This window comes from Argiope bruennichi, chromosome 1, assembly GCF_947563725.1.
Source record: "Argiope bruennichi chromosome 1, qqArgBrue1.1, whole genome shotgun sequence".
NCBI classification, from domain to species: Eukaryota; Metazoa; Arthropoda; class Arachnida; order Araneae; family Araneidae; genus Argiope; species Argiope bruennichi.
In genome coordinates, this window is record NC_079151.1 from 68038420 (window position 1) to 68063065 (window position 24646).

General features: G+C 30.5%; 1 protein-coding gene and 1 long non-coding RNA gene across 2 annotated transcripts; one reads left to right on the top strand and one right to left on the bottom strand.

The window, feature by feature from the left end:
• Positions 1-2851: 2851 nt before the first annotated feature.
• LOC129987772 (uncharacterized) lies at positions 2852-13183 on the bottom strand. Its single transcript, XR_008785621.1, has 3 exons — positions 12833-13183; positions 7714-7946; positions 2852-6858 (listed from the first exon to the last, which is right to left on the bottom strand). It is a non-coding gene; the product is annotated as an uncharacterized LOC129987772 (long non-coding RNA).
• A 7789-nt stretch (positions 13184-20972) lies between these two features.
• LOC129972920 (sulfotransferase ssu-1-like) lies at positions 20973-21854 on the top strand. Its single transcript, XM_056087243.1, has one exon. It carries the CDS (start codon positions 20973-20975, stop codon positions 21852-21854), a length of 882 nt encoding a protein of 293 aa, XP_055943218.1.
• Positions 21855-24646: the final 2792 nt, after the last annotated feature.

The following is a 24646-nucleotide window of genomic DNA, read 5'->3' on the forward strand; positions in this document are numbered from 1 at the left end:
TTGATGGAAATTGACTCATTCCTTCATTTTAGAATGCAATCATTTAAACAAATTTTCAAAAGCTATCCCATCCTATTTATGAATTATGGACCAAATTTAAAATATTTTTCCCGTTTATAGATGCTTTAATTCGTAGAAGTTAATGACTTGTGTAAAGTAAAAATTTATGTAAACAAAACCAACGCTATAAATTTATAAAATTTTTTCCTTTGGGGAATTTTGACCGCTTTTCGGGACCTAATCGAAAATGTATTGGAGATCTACGGGTCTTCCGCGGAATATGATACTTTGTTGTCTTATCATTTTAAGATGGTATTTGAATTTGTTGTACTATTAAATACTAAAAGTTACTGTAAATTAGTAAAGCCATAATAAATGAATGTTAAAGCCATTACAAAAGTTAATATTAAAGCTATAAGAAGGAATTTATAGGAGGAAATCTAATATATAGTGCACTGCAGTTGAAGATTGAATGCCTTGGTACCTTTCGATGGAAGGGATGTTTGAGTCTGACTTTGGGACACCTAGGTCCTCTCCACTTTAGAGTCCGTTCCAAAACTTCCGAGTTCACATTAAAATTTCAACATTTTACCCCCTTTAAGACTAAGTAATAAGGGATGAAGTAGTACTATTCTGGCGATTTGAACATTTGTTACTAACCGCTCAAAAGGAGGCAGCCTCACTATGCTTAGCCGATTTCCTCGTTAGAGAAATTTATCGCCCAGGAAGCAATTCAGTCTTTCCCGCAGTCTTCGAGCTGTGTATCTTGCGTTTCCGATATATTTTGTTTTACTAAGATTTACAGATTTCTCATTATCATAGGAAAACATTGTTGATCGAGTATTAAAAATCTGTTCTCTTTGAAGTTATTAATTGCAATTTCCTCAAAATTTAGACTAAAAATGTTACAGTTAATAGTAATTTGTTCTGAAGTAAAATATTGAATACTTCCATAATTTTCCCGATTTAATTTCAAGCGTATTTACGCGTTTACAAACTATACCGTTGAATATTTTACTATAACGAACATTCAAGACTGAAAAGAAAATTCTATACAATTTGCTCATAATAGACGCCATGGATTGAACAAAAACTTCAAAAGTCCTCTAAAAATCTGTTATTCTTTTACATAAATTGTCAGTTTTATTTCAAGCATCGATCTTTATCAATTTAATCTTTGTTCAATTTACTTTTCATAAATAATGCAATTCACCACAGTTTTTCTACTTATCTTTACTGAACGTGGAATACAATTTGCTACCGACAAATATAGCGACCTAAATTCCACGAACATGATATTCTCCTTGCAAACAATTCATTCCCATCACTGTTTACTTGGGGAGATCGAAATTCTCAGACAAGTCTATTATCAGAACGAAATAAAATCCGATAAAATTCTTTAATATTTTACTAATTTATACAATAAAACTAATATCACGAAGCCCTGTCTGAAATGAAAACTAAAGCGACTCAATTCTGATTGGCTGAAAATTCAAATATTTTTAAATTGTGTCTAAGATAGACAAATTGAAGCTTGTGCTTTGGATAGAAAATTTAAAATTCTAGATTTGTTGCAGCCATTTCCAGTTTTATTTCTTTAAATTTTCCTCTTTAAAACGAAGCAAATTTTAGTAGGCAATATTTAGATTTTTTCGATTTGTTGTATTCCATATCCAATTCAATGTCAACAAACTGAGAGAAATGACGCCAGCAAAGAGGTATGCCACAAGTGAATATTTTATTAATATTCAAAGAGCTTAACGTTACTCACGGGTACTTTTGGAGGCTTCTTGGAAAGATCTGCAAGAACAAATCAAGAAAAACCTGCAGGAGAGTATTTAAACAAGTACTGCCCAGTTCAATTTTTAGAAGCCAGAAAAAAACGCAATGGAAGAAATGCGTTTGCGTATCTGAAATAATAAAGTCACAGCCAAATGCCAAATTCTAGAATGTTTGGATTGCCAGCTAAATCATGTTATATGCATTGCGGGAATAATATCCAAGCTAACAGAGCACTTAAAACCTCCACGCCAACAACTTTCCAAACCAGCACCAATTCCGTACAAGATATTTGCAAAACCGTGATTTAAGCAAAAGTTTCCACTGTTCGTTACACAGCTTATTAACACCAAGGACAGAACAAGTAGTGTAAGAAGGCAGATTCTATTCTGGTTATAAAATTATAATCTACAAAAGAACAGATATTAAATCACATTCAGGCGAGTGCTGACCGATTCTATTTGTAGTAAGAATAAAGGAACAAGAATGGATTATAATCGAAAGCCAAGAGGCTATGAAATATGCAAATACCAGGCTAACATTTCTCTTATTCTACAGGAAGAATATAACTAAACCCATTGAAACAGCTATTGGAGATCCAAAGAGATGGTACCTAGGGAAAGTTGTTCGACCCAGCAGGAGTTTGATTCATTGCAAAATACTGTTCGTAATAAGTCGCATTTTTCTACGAACATTATACATAGTAAAAATAGCGTTTAATCCATTATTTGATTGTTTTGTTTGACAGATGAATAAGAATTCAGCTTCCACTTGATTCCAAACGCTTCCATGCAAAAGCACAGCACTACATGTTATACCTTATTTAAAATCATGCGCTCCACAATAAAAAACAAACGGAAGTGAATTTGTAAAGAAGTGTTTCTAGTTTAAACAGTATCAATGCCATTTCTCTCATTTTAAATTCGCATTTTAATTTTTAAACTTAGGAGTTTAGCCTTATTTCAGCCGAATCCTCAACAAGCATTTCGGAAACCATTCAAACTTAGAGTACAAAAATGAAAGCTTAAACATTAACATTGAAATGCTTACAGGAATTTTTAAGTGTCAGTTGTTTGCATGAATTCACACGAAGATGAATCTCGCTTATTTTAAGTTAAAACTTGAATCGATATACAATCACCCAGCCTTTCCATGCTCAGTTTAAGCATTTTATGCAAGATTATACATTGGTAAGAAATTTTTGCCTTGTTCTAACAGATAATTTCAGGAAATTTAAGTTTGCAATTTACAAGTAAAATCTACTTGATGTTCCATTGGATATAATAAAGTACAGATTGCACAGATTATAGATTTGACATTTAATAAGCATTGATGTTGCATAGGAAAAACTTAAATTAAGATCATAAAATAAATACTATGAAGTAGAAGCTAGATTACCATTTCAACAACAGAACTATACAACATGCAATCAAATGATATTAAGTAATGGAGCAGTTCACTAACCCTTTTGAATACAGTAAACTTTAAGCTTTTCTAAATTCAACAGAACCAAGTATGTTGAATACAAAGATTTAACAAGCTTAAATTAATGTTCAGACATTCGAATTCCTTTCGCACTGCTCAACGTAAGTCGAATTAAGCTAAAAAAACTTGTGTATCAATTTCTGGAATGTTTGATTTAATTGCTATTAACTACATTTTTCACGCTTGATGTAAATTTCAAGATATTTCGCAAAACGGGCTGTTAACAATAACGAGAAGTGTTCAAATGGTAGCTCAATAGTCATGACTGAAATTCCACATTTCCATGAATTTATTAAACTCCAACTCAAAAATTGTTATTTTCCGTTAGATCTTGTAATGTATTTAATCCCCTCTCGGAACTGATTAATAAGTAAATTTCAGGAGCTTTTAGCCTGGAGAGTAGCGAAAAGCCTAATATTGCATGGTTTTACTTGAAAGTTTAATATATTATTTTTCAGAAATATTGCAAATAAGCCATTTTGTTGTATCTTTTATTGTTTATTTTGTATAGCAGTTATAAATAACAATTTTGAACACAGAAATCTTCACGATGAATATTCTTATTCTTCCTGTTCCATCATTCAGTTTGGATATTTTTCGTACTTCCTCTTTCGTTTTTCAAACAATCGTATGAGAGGAAATTTAGTCAATTTATGAGCCGAAAGTCTGCTCTGAATTAAACAACGCATTTAAAATATATGCCCACATACGATATTGTCTTCAATTAACATTTATACATTGTGAATAGGTTTGTATAATGCTAGTCTAAAATTTCGTAGTCATCTTCTCAAAGCTCTAATCGAATTTCTTCAGTGTACATGTATTAAATTAGGGAATTATACATGTATCTGATCGCACAGGAGAACATAGTCATTCATTTCAGTTTCCTAACCAGGTAAATGTAAAATCATGCATTGAAGTTCATACAATGGAAATGGTTTTGGATGAAATCGTGAACTCTTCAGGAACTAGTTTAGAAGAAAACTAAACATAGCCTTACGTTCATCGAGCTTTCAAAAAATTTATATATTTAACCAAAATAACAAACCACTTTAATTTGCACTATAGTTTGAAATTAAAAACTAAATTGCGAGAAGTCTTTAAAAAATGCAAAGGCTCCATTGAGGATAATAATAGCATTGGTTTCCACGAGTTATAATTTCAATAATGTTTTACATGGATTTTATATTAAGTATCTGTTACAGCATTACAAAGCGAAATCGGTTTCCTCGAAGCCTCATTTTTGTAGTCGCATTTTTATTTGATTAAGGAAAGAATAAAGGATTCGGTAATGTAGCATTTTAAAAATGTAGGTCTTTGCGAAACAGCAGAAATCCAATTAACTAGATTAACCTATGTTGGAATAGAAAGCATCCTTATTGTTTAATTTCGGACAATAAAATTTAATTGGATTTGTTTTTCTGCATTTGATTGAGTATTTCAAGTATGGAATTACAAGCATGCTTAGCAAGGTATTTTCTTAAATAGAAAAAAGGGGCAATTTAATGAAGCAATTAGATTTGGTTGCATAATACCAACTAGCCATTTTATTCTCGAATGAATGTTCTTAATCTGCCGTTTAAAATACACACGGGGTTCCTACAGAAATCAAGTTTTAAATATTTAACTTAGAAAGACAATTCGCCAAGATTCTCTTTATTTACATTCAATCGATTTAATCAAATTTATTAAAAATTGTAGAAAAATTAAATTTTTGAACTGATTAACGAAAATATGAATTCTCATATCAGCGATAGGAAATGGGAAGTGGTTAATTTATTCATTACTGTTTTTTATAATTCGAACTTATGTTTCTAAGGCTGAAAGTATAAGACAAGTTTCTTTAGAACGTACAAGAGGTTGGTGTTGAGGTGGATAAACTATTCAACAATCGCATTCCCTCCTCTTACCAGCCGGCTGGTACCCATCCCGACCTCTACTTTTCTCGAAATGGGGAAGGTTGTTCACATGACCCATCTTAGCTTTTTCTCCCAACATCTTATCTCAAGATGTAATTTATCCCTCCAATAACCTATTTCTAATCTAATGTTAAGATACTTAGCACACCCATTTATGAGAAAAAACACGTCCCAGTTTATTGATGCAAAATAAAAAAAAGATAACGGAAATTAATATGGTCGCATGTTAGTTCTGTAAAATGTTAATCATTTCCGAGAAAGTTGAATGTTTGAACTCGTTTTACTGGCCGTACAGATGATAGACGCTTTCACTATTAATGATTGTGTTCCCATTATTTTTATAAGTTATCCCATTTGAGCGTGAACCCAATTTCTTAAGAAACTTATCTTCATACTTTCAACACGGGAAAAATCCGATTGTTTTCAACCTTTCATATTTAACTTGGAATTAATCTAAATACACAGAGATTTCACCCGCACTAAAGCTTTAAATTAAATTTACAACCAAATCCAATTTTAACACCTGCAAGGTTACGGAAGCTCAGAAAATGTATCCGATTGGAGTTTCTTCTTAAATTACGCAACTACGTTGACTGTTAACGCGCTTCGTATTCGAAGTTAATAACTCTAAATCCAGTTTGTTATGCGTGAGCTCAAAGGCGCTAAAATTAGATAAGACCCTACTATAACTTATCACGAAATTCTCACCCGATATTCATGATTGATTGATTGATTTGCATAGATTTCGACCAGGTAATTTCAGCTGCTTAAATAGGATAACTAGACATAGGATAACAAGCTTATTTTATATCCATTATAATATATGCATTTGGGTAAAAGTTATTTATGTATATGCTGCACGAACTGCAAACTCCTACCGAGTTATACTCGAAAGACATTGATATAAAAAGATATGTCTAACCATGTGCATGTGAAATGCATTTGATATCAAAACAGCAGAAGCATTCATGTGCAAATTCAATCTTAAACATTACTGTATTGTAATGATTTATGTCTAATATTCTGTGATCAAAATTCAGATATTACTCTATGCAATACCGAAGAGTTCGACAAATCTTTTGTTGTATCTGCATACTTTAAGATTCAAAATTAGATTAAGAATAGCTAGATTTAAGTTTCATTTTCATTCTAATGCACGCTCAGTTGCAGCTTTAAATTATATACTCCAGGCTTTGCTTCAGTTTCGTAACTCGAATAATAAAATTTCAAGTTTCATAAAGATCTTTGATGCATAAATGTTCATTTATGTTCATTCTATGCTAGATAGCAAACTGATTTTGCGGGCACATGTATATTCGCAGAATTTCCGAGATACAGCTCTACAATCCTTATTATTTTGAATGATTATTGAAAAAAAGGGTTATGAACTTGCTCCAAAAATATTTAAAATGCTTTCCGAAATTTTATAGACAATTTAAATGAGAAATATCACCCATGATAAGCCAATTTTTCATTTAGGCTTATTTACAAAGCATTTACGTCCCAGGTTCTGTGAAATTGGAAGTGGCTTGCATGTGATGAATCCAAGACTTGGTAAAACTTAGAAATTCGAAGGCTCCAGGAAAATCTCTTCTAGAATCTGAATGGTTATTGTTGTAATGTTCTTTCAAGTATCCATTGTCAGCAATATGAATCATATTCCGTCCATTGTAATCTGAAAACAATATTTTGTTCCATTAATTATTGAAATATCAGATTCTGAACAAAGATTTAAAGCCATTGAATCATAAATAGATGCTATAATTTGTACAATACACCATTATAAGTTCTATTTAACAATTGGTTATTAGGTTTTTGAATTATCAAACTTCCAGGCTTTTGAGCATAAAAATATTCGAAGACTATTTTGTATAATAAAATCATTCGGTCTCACACCAATACGATGGTCTTTTTTATTGTACTATTATGTACTTAATGTTTATTAATTTTCTATAGACAAAGGAATAAAGAACGTAGATTACGCAAAATTCAGCCTTGAAATGAAGACAATCAGTAAAACAAAATTGCAAATTAAAGTTAGCACAAAAGATCCGAAATTAAACAGATTTGCTAGAGATGGACTGATACTTTGATTAGTTATATATTTGACAATTCAAAAATCTTATCACAATTTGAAAATACGATTACAGCTGGAATAATTGCCATTAGACATGCTTTGAAATGAATAAGATCATTAAATGTAGAGCAAACGGTGCGAGATTCTATTCTTAAATTCTATTATATCGATGAAAAATTAAACATTAATCGATTTAGATTCTGAAGGACCGAGTAAGTCAGTTTCTGAACATTAAAAGGGGCAGGGGAGATGTTTAGGGTCTATGAACGAATTCTGTACCTGTTTAGAACATTTCTAGATACCAATTTTTAATTTACACATTCAGAACTAAATATAAGTAATGTACTAGGCCTTTTATACAAAACAAGTATTTAGCCTTGCCGAGTTGTTAAAATTGAAGTTAAAAAAGAAATTTTAAATAGATGGCGAGAGTAAATATTCTAGACTACTCACATTTGTCAGCAAAATTGATGAATTTTATAAATCAGCTTTCTGTTTATTGGAAGGAGTGCAAGAACACAAATGTCGACCTTTCGGTACTGAACAGTCAGGGTCATCCGTTTTTCGACAAGGAAAGACGATTCTTGTATTTTTCATTATGTTTAGATCTTTGTAGCAGCCATATTGTACGATCTTTTCCGATGAAGGATTTATCAAGGATGGTGGATAAATTATTGGATAACCACCTGTAAGGACAAACAAATATTTGAGTGAAATGAAATTTAAATTAAGTAACAAGACTTTTTAGATAAGCATAACTTATAATGCGGTGCGACAGCAATATGGTTTAGATGAACACTTGTATAAAAATTAGAATTTTTATACAAGCATAAAATATTGTGTAAGTTTTATATGTGTAAAATAATAAGTAATTTACTTGTATAAGAATATTCATAAAGTACCTGTGATACAAGTATTGTAAAGTATACCAGTCTATACAGCGTGGTTTCGATACAACATAGAATTATAGAAGCTGTATGTGGAAGTAATTGGTTTTATAATCTATTGTTAATTTATTTAAATTCATAATTTATTAATTTAATTATAAATTGTTAATTTAATTACCAAAATATAGAAAAGACGCATACTTTGCAATTTACTCGAAAATTTCTATTCTTTACCTTAGACGTCTTTACAATTGCTTTTAAACGTCTGATATCTTAAGATGGATGGGTTTTTTTGGCGCAAAAGCCATATTTGGCCATGCTCTGTCAAGGAGATGTTAGAACCATAGAGATCACAAATATTTAAACCAAAAGCAAAAATGCCATCTTAAGGCAGCAGACGTTTAAAACTTAATCTTCAGGGGAATAAGGGAATTATATAATAAAACGACAGTATCTACTGATCCAATTTTTAGTGTGCATTTCCGTTAATTAGTTAAGCGTATTTTGTAGTTAAAATTAGGTTAAAATTCAGAATAAAATACCTTCCTTGTTAAGTGTCATTCTACAAGTGTTGGCTGGACGTCGAATTTTGAAGGCAGAAAGGAATTAAGATTTATGAGAAATTCAGAACTGGTTAATCCATTGTTCATTAAAAATAACTAGCTTCATAATGATACGAAAAATGTACTAAATTAGAACTAGTTATTGGATGCATTCACAAGCAACTCTTGTCTAACACTGAACTTTCACACGATTCAAGAATTTGGTGACCAATGCACAACACTATTCTAAACTCATGATTTCACAAACATGGATGTGGAATTCAAAATCGCCGTACATGGAAGCAGGAATTTTAAAGAGTAAAAATAACGCTGACAAGATACATCTCATAATGACACTCAATTTAAGCTTTATAAAAGTGAACGGTCATTTAAAATTGATAAACGAATCGGATAAACAGCATCATTATTGAACAGTGGAATCTGGTGCATAGAATAAACTGCCAATACAAATTTGTTCGCAATGATATCTGGAATATACCGTTACAAATAGGCAATGGTAGCAATTGAAAACAGTTTCACTTAGAAATGCAAAGGAGAGTTCAAGCTTAGGCAGACACATGGAAATGTAATTCGATCAAAATACTTTGAACTGGCTTAAGCTATTTGGAGGGAAGACAAGTCAATTCACCAATACTTCAGCATAAAGGCGCAAATATATATCGAAGTATGTAATACAGAGAATATATATGAACAAAATAAATAAATGAAATGAATAAAGATAGGTAAATAAACTTTAAAAAATACAAAGAAAAAGTAAATACATAAAGTTATAAATAGCAATATGTATTAAACGGTAGATTAATTTGGAAAAAGGAAGCTAAAAGAAAATTCCAAGTTAAATGAAAGACAAATAAAAGACAAATGAGCACATCAGAGTAAATAAATCAGAAGCATTAAGTTAGCGAAAATCTTAAGATTTGGAGAAGTTCAATATGTAACGACATCAATCAGTATTTAAAACCAAGCAATAAAAATTGCCAAAAATACGAGGTAAATAACTTCATTTTCAAAGTCGTCTGAAAAAAAATATGCCAATTGTATTTAAGGATGAGAGGAAAATCAACTGCTGCATAATACTTTTCATAATAGCTGATGGAATCATTTCGAAACCAAAAGATAAGATAGTTTCTAGAATGTTATTTCCATTTGTTTTTTTAAAATATAAATTCGTTTTAAATAACACGGTTTCGGAAACGCGGCATTTTCGAAATTATAATATCGTCTTCATTGACAACCCGTATTATACACCGTATGCGATTTTAAAATGTCATTTTAATACTCATATCGAACTTTGATTTCCATAATTTATTCTGTCCGAAACATCGCTTCATTTCTTTGTATCACATAGGTACAGACAGTTTAAAACATTCAAATACCAAATGCGAATGTGTAAATTTCTAAAGCTTTTTTAACTGTATCAAGTCGCAAGAGTAAGTGACATATCGAAATTTTTATGCAACATTATATTTGAAATCTACTGAATTTAGAAAACTGACTCGAAGGCGAATGCACTTTCTGCAACTTACGTTAAACGGGAATTTGAAAGTTCTAGATGTTAAGCTAATGAGTTCAGTCTAGCCGAGATTCTGGGAATAACAAAGTCAGCACTAGAAAAGTCGTTCCTAATATTTTCGCTACTAGACTGATACCATTAAGAAATTTGAAGGAATAAATGCATTTATTCGAGTTCAACTGATTCATTTAAGCAGGGAACGATTTGGGAGTTCGCTAAAAAGTTCCGTTTTTTAAAAAATATGTAAAAATCGTTCTGCAGGCACCATACACTTCGAAACGTAGACATCCGATTCTCAAGCAACTATCTGATATTCAACTATTAATATCCATCATTACATTTATGACAATATTTCCGATTATCTCAATCAAACAATGGATTACTGAACACTCAAACTTATCACGGGAAATTCACGAACATAACAATAAATTGCAAAGAATTCCATTAGAATGTTAAGATTAAAATAAAAGACTGGAATAAAGACCAACGATTCAAAAAAGTTAGAGCAAATGTTTAATTTGTTCCGATAAAATTAGTAAGCAGACGATTTTAGTTAGAAAATTCGATAAGAATTATTCTGTTTATAGTTCACTTTAAAAATTTCTTACAAAATTGTTTTAATAGGTGTACAATTTAACAAGCGAAATTTTTTTTCAAGAAATCAGTATTAGGATTACTAGGAAAATTATTCCGCTTTCTTTTTAGGTTACCATATTGGCGACAAACTCGGGGACACACTAAACTAAGATTCAAACAAATTGCACAAAAATGTCGATTTAGGATTTAAAGGAAATTCGTAATTGATTTCAAAACGCGTTTCATGGAACATGAAATTACGCATTCTGCATGATATCATTGGAAAGAATTCTTGTACAAGGTTAATAACTTTTCGAATCATAAGTAATTGTCATTGAGCGCATGATTTAAGTGCTTCAAAGTAGACAAGTTATATAAAATGCCATTTTCGAGCATAAGTATATGACGTTATATTTAGCAGCACTAATCATTGGATATTTTAACCCTTTGTAATCGAATGTCTTCTCTCAACCAGCATTCAAGACGGTGCACCATTTTGACATTTTATTTTTTTAAATTTTAATCGTTAGAAATACCTACAGAATTTTAACATCTCGATTCATTTTTCAGGGAAACCCAATTTAAAGCAGTTGCATGTATTTATATTTTGGTCCCTGTATTAAGTGAATAATTATGCATGAATCTTTCCAATTGCAAAGGGCTAAAATGATAACATTATAGCCTTTTTATTACATTGCACGAAAACAAAAATTCTTATTTTCATGAACCCGAGGAAGAGGAAATGTTTCAATTAAAAATCGTTTAAAACCATAATTCAAAACTTTAAAAACCATACTTTCAATAATTACTAAAATTCTGAAGAGAATTTTATCAAAACTCTGGAAGTCGAATTTTAAAATAATGAGAAGTAGACACTAAATTCGAATTTGTTCCGAATCTCCGACAATTGCATGTTGGACCCTATATGGATTTAAACTAATATCTGCAGTTAATTTAAATTATCACTTCAAAAGACTTAAATATACATGTTATTTTTTGAATTTTAAGGAATAAAAGCAGGGCCGAATTAAACGCTGTACAGGTCCTTAGGTAACGCCGGTTTCGGGAGCTACTTTGCCCAATTTGAACCAAAAAACCCAGATATTTTCTATCGATTTTAATGCAATAGCTGTAGAAGCAGTTTTTAAGGATAAAAAGTGGCATTCTAAAAACACTTCAGCAAGATAACCAAGAATACTGGTTTTTATATGCCATGCATAAAATTTAAACTAAATTTTAAAATTGATTAAATTTTTTTTAAAAACTTTAATTTTTTTAATGTTTAAAGTTTTTTAGGCTTATTGAATTAATGAAACCTTCTGTAAACTAAAAAAAATGGACCAAAGTAATGTGCAAGAGAATTTTAAAATACTTTAAAATTCTGAGCATAATGTTCTTAAGATTAAAACAATACAATTTTTAACCACTACATTCGAATACAAAGCCTTGAAAATCAATTAAAACCACAAAATGCGATTATTCCGAAAATATCCTACACAGCAGTAGGCCAGAAAGAAATCTCCAATTATATTCACAAGTCGGGAAATCAAACACCAATCAATTGAAATGTTTTTAATTTTTAAGTAATGTTCAAGAATTACCGATATTGTTGCTTAAACTATTTTCAGAATTTTCCGCATACGATTTGTTTTCATCGATAACAGTTTAAAGGAAGATTTTTTCTACTAGTCTTATATTTTAAAGTTACTAGACTTAATTATGAAAATAGATTAACTGTAATCTATTTTCATAATATTTCACAATATGGAGCCTCTAATTCGGAATGAAAATGTAACTGAAATGAGATTAATTTATAATGAATTTGCTTATTGCACCGATATAATCTCATTGGATTACAACGCACAACTATACAAAGTTTCGGGACTTTCTTTCTTTGTTATTATGTAAAGATTACGAAATATCTTCATAACCATGAAGAAAACCAAGAGAAATTAAATAACAGCGACACAGAATAAACTTACGAAAAAAAAGCAGTTCATTTACCAAAGAATACAGAAAACTAGAAAACTTACAATTTCCAGAATTTAACAATGCATGCTGAAGTTGAATGTTTTTACTGGCTACAGAGAAATTCAGGTTTCGCCAGCCGTCCTTTGACTAATTGCCAAATAAATATATTAGTCTCTCGAGAAAGAAAGCAACATATGCTGAAGAGATAGTCGATATTACTGTTGTCTTTTCCAAACAGAATGTAGAACCATTATTCTTGTTATCCAACATCATAAAGCTTCACACACTGGACTCGAGAAAATCATTTCATTCATAGGTAAATGCCTTCCATTGAAAACTGCGCCGCACTTCAAATATTCATACACCGCTTAGAGTTTCACAGATCAAACATTACCACACAAGGATATAGTAACGTAATGAAGGAACCAAAGAGATAAAAACACAATTATCTTCCTTTTATATGAGCATTAGATGGATTTTTACTCTTTAACTTCTCCCGAGCGGCACTTTTCAATGAATCTGGCGACGCCTTTTTAAATTTTGGACCCTGACTCGAAGTTTAATGTATGACTCCACTTGGAGTCATACATTAAACTTGGGGTCACAAAAACTTCTTGATTTCTGAACTTCAATAATAATCTTAAAATAGATGAATTTGATCAATTTTTTTTTGTTTACAATTAAGTAATAAAACTGGATTTGAATAGCAACTGAGTTTTAGTTTAGGATCGCAGGACTGTTTGTTCGAGGTCCGAATCTTCTGAAGATCCACCTAGAATGTGGAAGTAGTACAGAGTAAATTTGTAATCTTGAGTGAAGCTTCCCCAGGATTCTGTTAAATGGATATATGGAAGGTGAGATACCGGATAAGATGTCAATTTTGACATATGACTTAATTTAAAAATATGTGAATCATCTGAAGAAAGTTCGAAAGTGGTATCAAAATAAACACTAACATAGTATGAATTAATTACTCTTGTTCCTGTTATGTTTAATCATTTATGAATGCATTAGCAAATTTTACATTTTTTTTTTTGTAATGTGCATATTGTTATGCTCTTGGGCGATTCAGTGTTTTCTGATAAAAAGTTATTTCGAACTCATTTCAATCAAAAATTGTAAATAAGGCAGTCCAGTCCACGTTGAATTTGAAATAGTTCTTTCTTTCTAATTTGGGAATAGATTTGCTTTGATTTGTCAGATTTGGGGACGCAAGATGCAGTTTTATTTCAATCTGAACAACTGAAGCTGACACATAATACCATGCAAGCGTATGGGAAATTGGCCAAGAGCCAGCGATTTAAAATGTACCAAAAATACATAATTGATAGAATCTGAACGGAATTATGTCTCGAAGCCAGTTTTGTTCGGTTCTTGAAGCAGAGACGTTATCACCACGACATGCAATTTCCTAATCCGCTGTAATGAATGACCTTCAAAAAAATTGTTGGTCAGCCTTAAATATTAGATAAATCACTTAAAATATGATTGTTTGTGAGTCATCATTTTGTGTATATGTGAACATGGGCTAAGAGTTCACCTGTTTTTATCTCTTCCACGTTAGCATTTTTAAAGGGCATAATGCATTTACTTTAATGACTGCTCCAAAATCAAAGAGGATATTTTGAATATTTACAATTGATCGTTACATATTAACGCAAAATTATATTTAAATGTTGAAATTAGGAATGCAAAAAAAAAAAAAAAAAAAAAAAATACAACACTATACAATCCTTAGTCGTAAAAAATAAGTTTTAACCAAACGCAGTGTTTTTCTCTAAGCGTTCTCATGTACCTAGACAATATAGTACTTTCTTTTCGGTTGTATGTTTTACAGTGTGCCTTTCCTGATGCATCACAGAAGGTGGAAAGAGAATTAGTAAACTCTCTAAAGTCAAAGCAATGTCTGCAAGCCAGATGAGCCTACTCTTCCTCCTTCCAAGCGTATACAAATAATACAGCGCGTTACGCATCCTGTGATAATTTTCATTCTACATTTGATAGAAATCTGCATATTTGATGTCATTTACCAAATTTCTCTCTACTTCAATGTATTTTTGAATCATTTTGTTCAAAGAAAAACAAAAATCATTTTTTTTTTGGTCTTAAAGAGATCTAAAATATTGAGTTTCATCAAAGTTGCAAACTCTAATATTTTAACGATTATAATAGTTTCTATTTGTATACTTTATATACAAGTTTATGAAAGAGATGTGCTTTCTTCAGCAAAAATCAAATGATATTTTTTTTTCAAAAATGTAATATTAATTAATATGTTTTTTTGAATATTAACGCAATATCTGCTTAGGGATTACCCTTTTACTTTGACCCTTATTCAAATGTTGAGGACATTCACCGATTTGATTTATTCTTGGACCTCTATCTTCAAATATCCACTTCATACAGGTGAGTGGAGGTTTAACTCTCGACAAACTTAATCACATTGTGTCTCTACCGATTGTCTCAGAAAAGAAAGACTTCTACTTTCTTGTATACAAAGATAAACTATTGCAAGCGTGAAATAAATTCGGAATCGAGACTTTGATAAATTTCTCAGTTCCAGATCCCTCAATCCGAAAGATATATTTTTGGAATTATATCTACCTGTCTGAGGATATGAATGCTTCTTAGTTCAACGTTTCAAACTCCTGAACACCCTGATATAAGCTTCTGAAATTTAATATATAAATTTTTACCAGTTTTGTAAATATTTGTCAAATTTTAAATGTATAGTACTTGTCTGAATGACTGTGTACAAATGTATATGATAATTACAAATACAAGAAACAATAGATAGAATTCATTACATAATTTCATTATCTGATCAGTATAAAATTTTGCCGGCGTCCTGGCATAGGAGTAGCGCGTCCTCCCCATGATCTCCCCATGATTCGAGTCCCGGTTTGGGCATGGTTGTTCTTCCATTGTTCTATCTGTGAGATGTGTGAATGTGCCCTCCTGTAAAAATGGGTTGTGCAAGCGAATGAGTGATGCGTGAGTAGCAAAGTCGTACTCTTGGCATTAGTTGGCGCTAATATAAAAACAAGAGACGCCCCTCACCGGCTTAAAATCGCTGCCTTCGTAACAGCGGGCTTGTACATGGAAAGTGTCATAAGAAACAACAAACAACAGTATAAAACTTTGAACCTAATCTGCCAAAGGGTTAATCATCTGTTGCATGTCTGTGTAAGCAAGCAAATACAATAATTTAAAAACGCAATGGTTCAGATAAAAGAAATTTGACATATCGTTACTAAATTTAAAGTTTTGTGTCAAATTCTGATTTCATTTAATCAGAAAAAAGCTTCAAAATGCGAACTCAGATTTTTTTTATTATACAATGAAATACAAAATCCTCATGTGTAAGACAATTAAACAATTGAGTATTCTTGATAAAAATAAACATATGAGTAATTTTTGTGCCGGGAGAAGGGGAATCAAACTTTTATAGAGAGTATGTAGGTGAAAGTATTAGTCAGAATGAGCAGTCAACCGATTTGTGTACAGAAATTTTCAATTTCAACCACACTTCCCATTTCCTTCAAACTTACAACCTTACCGAGAACTTTCTGAGAAGCTAATATAGTCATTCAAATAAGGCATTCCCAAACATTCTTTTAAATTTTTTAAATATGCTTTACAGTTGATAGATGCGATTTGGAGTAATTATTGTCAACATTGCTATAAAGAAGAATTTTACAAAGGTGCATCAAATAAACAACTTAAATTTTCTCTCAGATAAATTTCTTCTGTTTGTACCTTAACAAGTCTCTTGTGCTTATGTATTCCTGCATAAAAAATATTTAATATAAGGTAATTTACAACCACTTAAATTGATCTCTTAAATTTTGAAACACTCTGCATAAATGCTTGATAATCAGAAATATCGCTTTCGGATCCGTGACATTACGATATTGAAGTCATTTGAGCCAAATTTTACAGAAAAATTACAAAAGAAAAAAAAGGTGTAGTGCGAATGTATTAATTAAAAAATAACTATGCGTTGAAAATTTTTCTTCAATACGAATATAAGAACATTTATTTTTAAGTGTATATTCTCAAAATTAAGAGTTTCTTAAGTATTTTTTTAATTAGAGGAGCACTAAGTTTATTACAAATTAAAATTATTTATTACAAATTACAGTTATTGAAATAGGGATTATAAAATGAAACAAAGAGTAACTTTATTTATAAATTAATTTGTATTTCAGTACGATGTTCATTATTATTTAATTCAATGTATAACCTATTAAGATTAATTTAAAAAATCCTTATTCAATATTAATATACACATAAAACAATTGCTGGAAAGATGTAGCAGACACAAATTATATTTTTGTCTGAAATTAGCGGAATAACACTTTTATATTTTATGTACGTTTCTGTTTTATTGTTTCCAAATGCTTGCAAGTGATTTCATTAGCTGTTAATTCTAAATTGCTGGTCCCCCTTTAAGAACCCTGAGAGTATCCTCGTTCCTGTTCAAATTTTAATTTTCAAATTTCTTTATAACATTTACATATATATCTTTCTTCTATCATAAATTCTAATTTCAGGTTTCTATCATAAATTCTAATTTCAGGTTTCTATCATAAATTCTAATTTCTAAATTCAGGGTTTAATTTTAAGTAATTGATGTAATATTAATGTTAGTAATTTATGCAATTTCATTCAAGTTTATTGTTATTAATTAATGCTCATTTTTTTCTATTAAGAGTAGAAAAGCATCCCTGCTTGCTCGAATCCCGTAGTGATCTTAATGGATATAAGTCATGAATTTTGGGGTAGGCGAATGAAGCAAGCGGAGAAGTAACAACCCTAGAACAAATAAATTTATTCAATATTCATCATTTCAATAAATATATGCTTACTAACGATTTATAATAACTTTCAAATTAATAAACAGCAAAAGGGCGTCCATTATTTATCTTATAATCCACATTGCATATTTATTAGCAATGATATTTCAATTAGTTTTTACAGCGACTTTTTGCATTTTCACTATAACAGCCTACAACATAAAACTTCAAGGCGTACTTTTTGAAGGCAGCCGATAAAAACTCTTCTAAGATAACTATCCACTTTCAGAGAAGAGAGTGTTTTTTTAAAATTTAAATTGAAAATCAATGCACCAATAATTGAAGTATTTTTCAAAATTATTTTGAATAATTATTTTTAATTATTCAAACACGAACTGATATATATTTGTCATGCTTCAGTTTCTACCTGCAGCAGACGTCTTGCGTGAACATCGAATTATCATTCAGTTATTGAATTTATGAATGGAATTCATATTTGTCATGCTCAGTTTTTATATGCAGCAGACGTCGTTGCGTGAACATCGAATTATCATTAAGTTATTGAATTTATGAATGGAATTCATTTGTTTACAGGAAATGGTCAACTTTTGCTGCTGCAATTCAGTGCAATTCCTTTTTGAAGTTATTATACAGATCTAAGGGTAAGTCTTGGTTCGCAGTCTTTTATGATGTTGACATAAATATTGCAAAAAAGGTGCTTATATTGAACTTATTATTATTATTATTTATTATTATGCAATATGTATAGTTTATAGGTTTTAAGTTAAGCAAGCCGGCGTCCTGGCACAGCGGTAGCGCGTCTTCCCCATGACATGGGCGTCCTGGGTTCGAGTCCCGGTTCGGGCATGGTTGTTCTTCATCTGTTCTATCTGTGAGATGTTTGAATGTGCCTCTCTGTAAAAAGGGGTTGTGCAAGCGAATGTGACAACGTATTCTTGGTCTAAGACGTATTCAAGCTAAGATGTATTCTTGGCGTTACTAAAACAAGAGACGCTCCCTTGGCTTAAAATCACTGACTTCGTCCGTGAACTTGTCCATGGCAAGTGCATTTATAACCAACAACAAGTTAAGCAAAATAAATAAATAAAATTGTATTAAATTCATACTTTTTTTTAAATGCTGGACATTCATGGTGACTAATCAGTTAAAAATTTCAAAAATAATAATAATAATAATCTTTTTATATAAATGGGTTACAATTTCTTGGCCTTTCCGAAAACAAATTTTGATTTTTTATAAATATGTAATTACATATAAAATTACATATTTTTTTTCAGAATAGTTAAATAAGTCAACAGAATTCATGAAAATAAAATCTGTTATAAACAATAAAATACGAAGACTAGGATCTTTATTTTTTTACTAAATGAAACTTAACAACAATTTGTTGATTTTTATCTCAATCAATCTGCATAAAAAATTTGTTAGCACTGAGATATTTATTGGCTAAATAATAAGGATGAAAAAAAAATTTCTGCTCCTTAAATTTTCTGAGAAAAGTATTCTTTAAAAAAAATCCATTTGAAAAAAAAAATCCCACTTATTTGGGAATTAATGAGCGAGTTCCTATTCCTGACTTCAATGAAGGGTGAGTGTAGCTGTAATGAGTGTGACATAGGCTGATTTCTACCGACTTAGAATTTCAGGATGAATTTTATAGCAAATATATGCGGGATCATAATTCTATTTATACCCTAAAAACTTGCTTAGAAATGAAGATATTCCTCACTACGAAATTCCGCTCCGGTCAGCAGGAATTGCTCAGTCCAGTGGAAGCGGCCGAAGATTCTTCAAATGTATGTGTAAAACAAAGTGCCAAAATATGAGATGTTTTTGCGTCAAAAATGTCATGAATTGTAATTCAAAATGTCATTCAAACCTACTATGTTACAACAAGTAAGTTAATTTTAATTTCTTATCTTTTATAAGAAAATTGTGTTTCCGTTAATAAGAAAGGAATACTTTTTTTTTGTACAACTTTCACTTTTCTTTACGTATTTTGAATAATTTTTAATGGCATTATTTTTTCAGAATAACATTTGTATTTTTTAGGAATGCGCATTATTTATATAACAGCTTTACCATGACTTTTTTTCATACTTTGCCTAAATAGCATTTGTTTTATTATAGAATCTCTATGTATTATATACAATGCCTAGGGAAAGTATGCAACTGAAAATTGCATTTAAAACTGAAAATTGATGATATTTTTAAAATTATTCCAAATTTAAAATGCACTAAGCGATATGTATTTAAGACTCTTGTTATGATATATGATTCGCCTGGATTTCTTTCTCCTTTTGTAGTTAGAATGAAATGTTTATTGCAATAATTTTGGGAATTAGGTTTAGAATTTGATGATGTAATACTTCAGAAAGTTAGGAAAAACTAGATGGAAGGGCATACAGAAATAGAAACTTTGAAATCGTTCTCTTTTGAAAGAATATTATTTGAGAATTTTTATTGGATGCAATTGAGATCCATGTTTTTTTCAGACTCGAGCCTCAAAGTATATGATGTTGTGGCCTAAATTAGGTACAAAACTACTTTTGAGGTAAATTTGTTATGATGAAGACAGGTGTGGCTCCTGTAAGAAACTAACTTTACCATGTATGGAACTTCTCGGAATTTTTGTCACAGCTCGAATTATTTCAAATGCCTTCTACACATTTCAGAATCAGACTTATTTTGCTGGATTGATTCCAGTATGGCATTGAATTGGCTTAAAGGCAGTGCAATTCGATGGAAGCAGTTTGTAGCCAATTGCATAAGAGAAATATAAGCTCTCACCAATCGACAAAATTGGAAATTTTGTGAGAGAAGCGATTACCCAGTTGATCTACTTTCTTGTGATTGCACACTTCATATATTCCTACAATCTGAAATCTAGTGGTCGAGAGTTCAGTTCTTCAGGTAACCTAAACATCGTTGGACTACTGCTATTAAAATGAAGATTCGAATAGAAATTTTATTCCAATAGAAAAAAATAAATATAGAACGTATTCTACAAAAAGAACACTTTTTTTCTGTTTCAAAATTTTCTTTTTAAAATAGTACCACTAGTTATTTTGAAGTGACTGATGTTATGTAATTTAATTTCTATATAATGCTCTCTTGCTAATTATTGAGAATTTTTCGAATGTACAATTTAAAGAGCAGTGAAACTTTTATTTCGCTTTGAATTGCTAACTGACATAATGAATATCCTTCAATGAAATTACTGGAATTCTGTATGACTAAAATCTTTTGCACTTTAATTTGTATTTACTAAGTTTTTATAAAATTAATGTAGTAATCTATTTTTTGTTTAAGAAAAAGGAAAATGACAGAACTTCTCAAAAGACCACGTTATTCAAAAATGAAAGGACTGATTTATCCGGAAATGTTTTCTCCTCAATGTTTCAAAGAAGCTCTGCAATATAAGCCAAAGTTTCGAGACGTCTTCATCTGCTCATATCCCAAATGTGGTACCACCTGGATGCAAAATATTATTCTTCATATTTTCCGAAAAGGGCAAAAGCTTAGCAATCCATTGGAATTTTTGAGATTAGCACCTTACATAGATATGCAAGGACAAGAAGGTATTGACGAGATGCCCAGACCTGGAGCCTTCAAAACTCACATACCTTTTTCTCGGATGCCTTATTCTAAAGATGCTAAATATATTTTTGTGGCCAGAAATCCTAAAGACTGTTGCGTGTCTTCCTATTACCACACCAGAAATCAACCAGGCTTTGAATACTGGGAAAGTGATTTCAATGATTTTTTCGAGCTGTTCATGGCCGGTGAAGTTCAATACAATGATTACTTCGACCATTTGTTAGATTGGTATCCTCATCGCAATGATCCGAATGTATTTTACACAAGATATGAAGACATGAAGAAGGACATAAAAAGTGTTATAATAAAGCTTTCAAAGTTCCTTGGTAAAGAATACAATGATGCAATTGAGAAAGATAATGCTGTTCTAAGCAATATAATGCTTTATAACCGATTTGACTATATGAAAGAAAAGTTCTCAAACCTCTACACAGTGAACAAAAATAATTACATAGAAAATATGTATGAAGGTTGCAAGTATAGGAGATCATTTCTTGAGAATCTGGAAATCCCTAAAAATCTGCCAGGACTGCAATTCATAAGGAAAGGCATTACTGGGGATTGGAAAAATCACTTTTCCCCTGAACAAACCAAGAGAATGAATAGCAAAATCTCATTTAGACTGAAAGATACTGAGTTCTTGCAAATATACTTGGAAGCATGAATTTTAATAAATACAAAAAACTCAACATTTGGAAATAACGATGGAATCAGCTCATGTGACATCACAGCAAGTTATAGCTGCAATGGTAATCGGTACATAAATCAGTACAAAAAATCCAGCATTTCAAATAGCATATAATTAGTTCACGTGGTATTATAAAAGCATGACAAACGTATTTTAGAAAAAAAGTCACTTTAGATTTTGAAATTGGAAAATTTTTTTTCGTCGTTTAAATTTAATGACTTTCTTTTCTTTAACACACCCATACACGCATACTCAAGCACACACGCACTCACACACACACACACACACACACACACACACACACACACACACACACACACACACACACATACACACATACACACACACAATAGTTTTTACTTTTTTAGCAGTTAGAATCAAAATTTCATCTTCATGAAGGCATTTTTGTGATGTTGTTCTTCCATAATTGATAGCTAAAAAAGAAAACCAAATTATATAAAATAAATTGCATCTAATGACACCTTTATACCAAAAAGAAAGAGAAGAAGGGCACTCGAGCTTGATTTGTAAGTGAAACGAAAATTTGCCCGAAAAGGAGATGACTCGGTACAAGTTGGAGTCACCTGATTTTTAAGCTAAACTAAAGCTAAATAGACTTACGTTATGTTAAAATATGCTAGACAATTAAAGTTATAATAATTAGACTTTGAAAAACATGAGAAAAACGAAAGACCATGCGACTAAGAGGTTAATGAATTTTTATTTAGAACTTAAGTGGATAGAAAAAGAATTAATTAAAAAAAAACCCAATGAAAAACCGATTTTCCTCACACACACAGATACATAAAAAGAAATAATTATAGCAAAATAAATAAATAAATAAAAAATAAACAAAATCTTATAATGTACAAAAAGATAAACAACAAAAATATATATTAAAAAAGTCAAATCGGAAGAAAATGCCAGAGAAATGAGGGATAAAATAATAACAATAAAAGAACATGAACGGTCATTAAAGAGGTAAATTTCCTGTAAATCACTTGTCAATAAGCCTTTTCTGCAACTAATGTTAAGGCAACATAGTGACATCTGAATTATTTTTTTTAATTTTAATTTTATTTTCTATGATTGTCCCCCATAAAAAATGTGAATTATTTCTAAAATTTTGTAAAATTTAAATTTTCTACAATTTTTTTCCTTCAGATAATTTTCAGCTTCCAAAATATTACTTGAAACTTACTATGGATTTCTTTGTGTTAATGATATTTATATCATCATTATTAGTTGTGAAACGAACAAAAATTTCTGAAAAATGCATTTATTTGAGCATTTTAACTTTAAACTCTTTAAAAAATTACTACACATCTTAGAGTTAATTCCATTGAATGTTTCATAAAATGTATATTTTGAATCATTGACCAAAAATTTTATACGCCTACTGCAATTTTCTTTAAAGAAAGTCTTAGGCTTTCGAAAAATAAATTGCATTCACCAATGCCATAATATAAAATTCATCCCATTTGTCTGTAACTTTTTAAAAAATGCTAATTAATTCTAAATTGTTTAAAATGAAATACTGCTAATTTTTTTAAAATAAAATATTATGCTTCTGTAATGAATATATAAAAAAAATCAACGAATGATTAATATTTCACAAATCTTAATCATAACAACTTAAAAAATAAATACATATCTCAGAGTTGATTAAATGCACATTTATGCTAGAAACATGAATTAACAACATATATAAAAATAGTTATCACTTTTATTTTCATTATTTTAAAGTGTGTTAAAAATTGGAAACGAACTGCAATAACAACCCCTCCCCCTCAAATTTAAAAATTTGATTCTTATAAGGAAAATCGCATGCAAATAAAACTAAGTGACTTCTGACTCACATTCAGTTCTAAGTGATTTTAACTGTATATTTGTGAGTGGTAGAAAAGATAATAATTCATTTTTTATCGTGCCCTATTCTGGCAAACTATCTGAAAAGTAGGCGTGGCAACATTGTTTACTATCCCGTCATATATCAAAAATTCTTCAATAACTTAATAAAAATATTAATATAGCCTTAAACTTTTACTTTCACATTTAAAAAGATCCAATATATCAACTAAGCCAATAAAAAAATTCGATTTTTTGATGATTTTTTTAGGTATTGCGACAACAAAAATAAAATGACAACTGGAAAAGATATGAAAAGAAAAGAGAAAATTGAAAATTCTGCATTGATCTCTAATGACAAGATAGACAAAAAAATTATAAATCCAAGATGTTTTCAAGGTTTAATTTTTTTGAGACAGAGTCGAATATTCTATCTAAAATGAACAGAAAGGGCGCAATATTTACACCTAAATATTTTCTAAAAGGCTCATAATTTTTATACATTTAATTAAATTAATGTAAAACAAAAAATATTTCATTCAAGTCCATAATTCGAATAACTATACCAAAGATATAGTAAATCTTCATTCTAATATCTAATTGCATATTTCTAACTGCAACTGTGACATCACATTGGGTTTTCTTCTTTTAGACCCAGAGAAAAGAGATTCGAGCTTTTCATTTAGTTCCCGTACAAAGACATCAACAGAGGTGGCGCTACAATCGTTTACCAAATTTCGAAGTGTGACCTCTGAATCTTTTTCTCTGTGCTTTTAGATAAGCAATGAATTCTCCAACATTCAGGTTGATGCATTTAACAAACATTACGTGAGCATATATTTATTTCATTATGCTTCTTTTTGAGAATATGTCTAGTTTTGCATTTTAGTACAAATTGTAATTGATGGCAAAGCGTTTAA

Excerpts from the sequence above, each read along its gene's own strand:
- LOC129972920 (XM_056087243.1), top strand. The coding sequence starts at position 20,973 with ATGTTTTCTCCTCAATGTTTCAAAGAAGCTCTGCAATATAAGCCAAAG.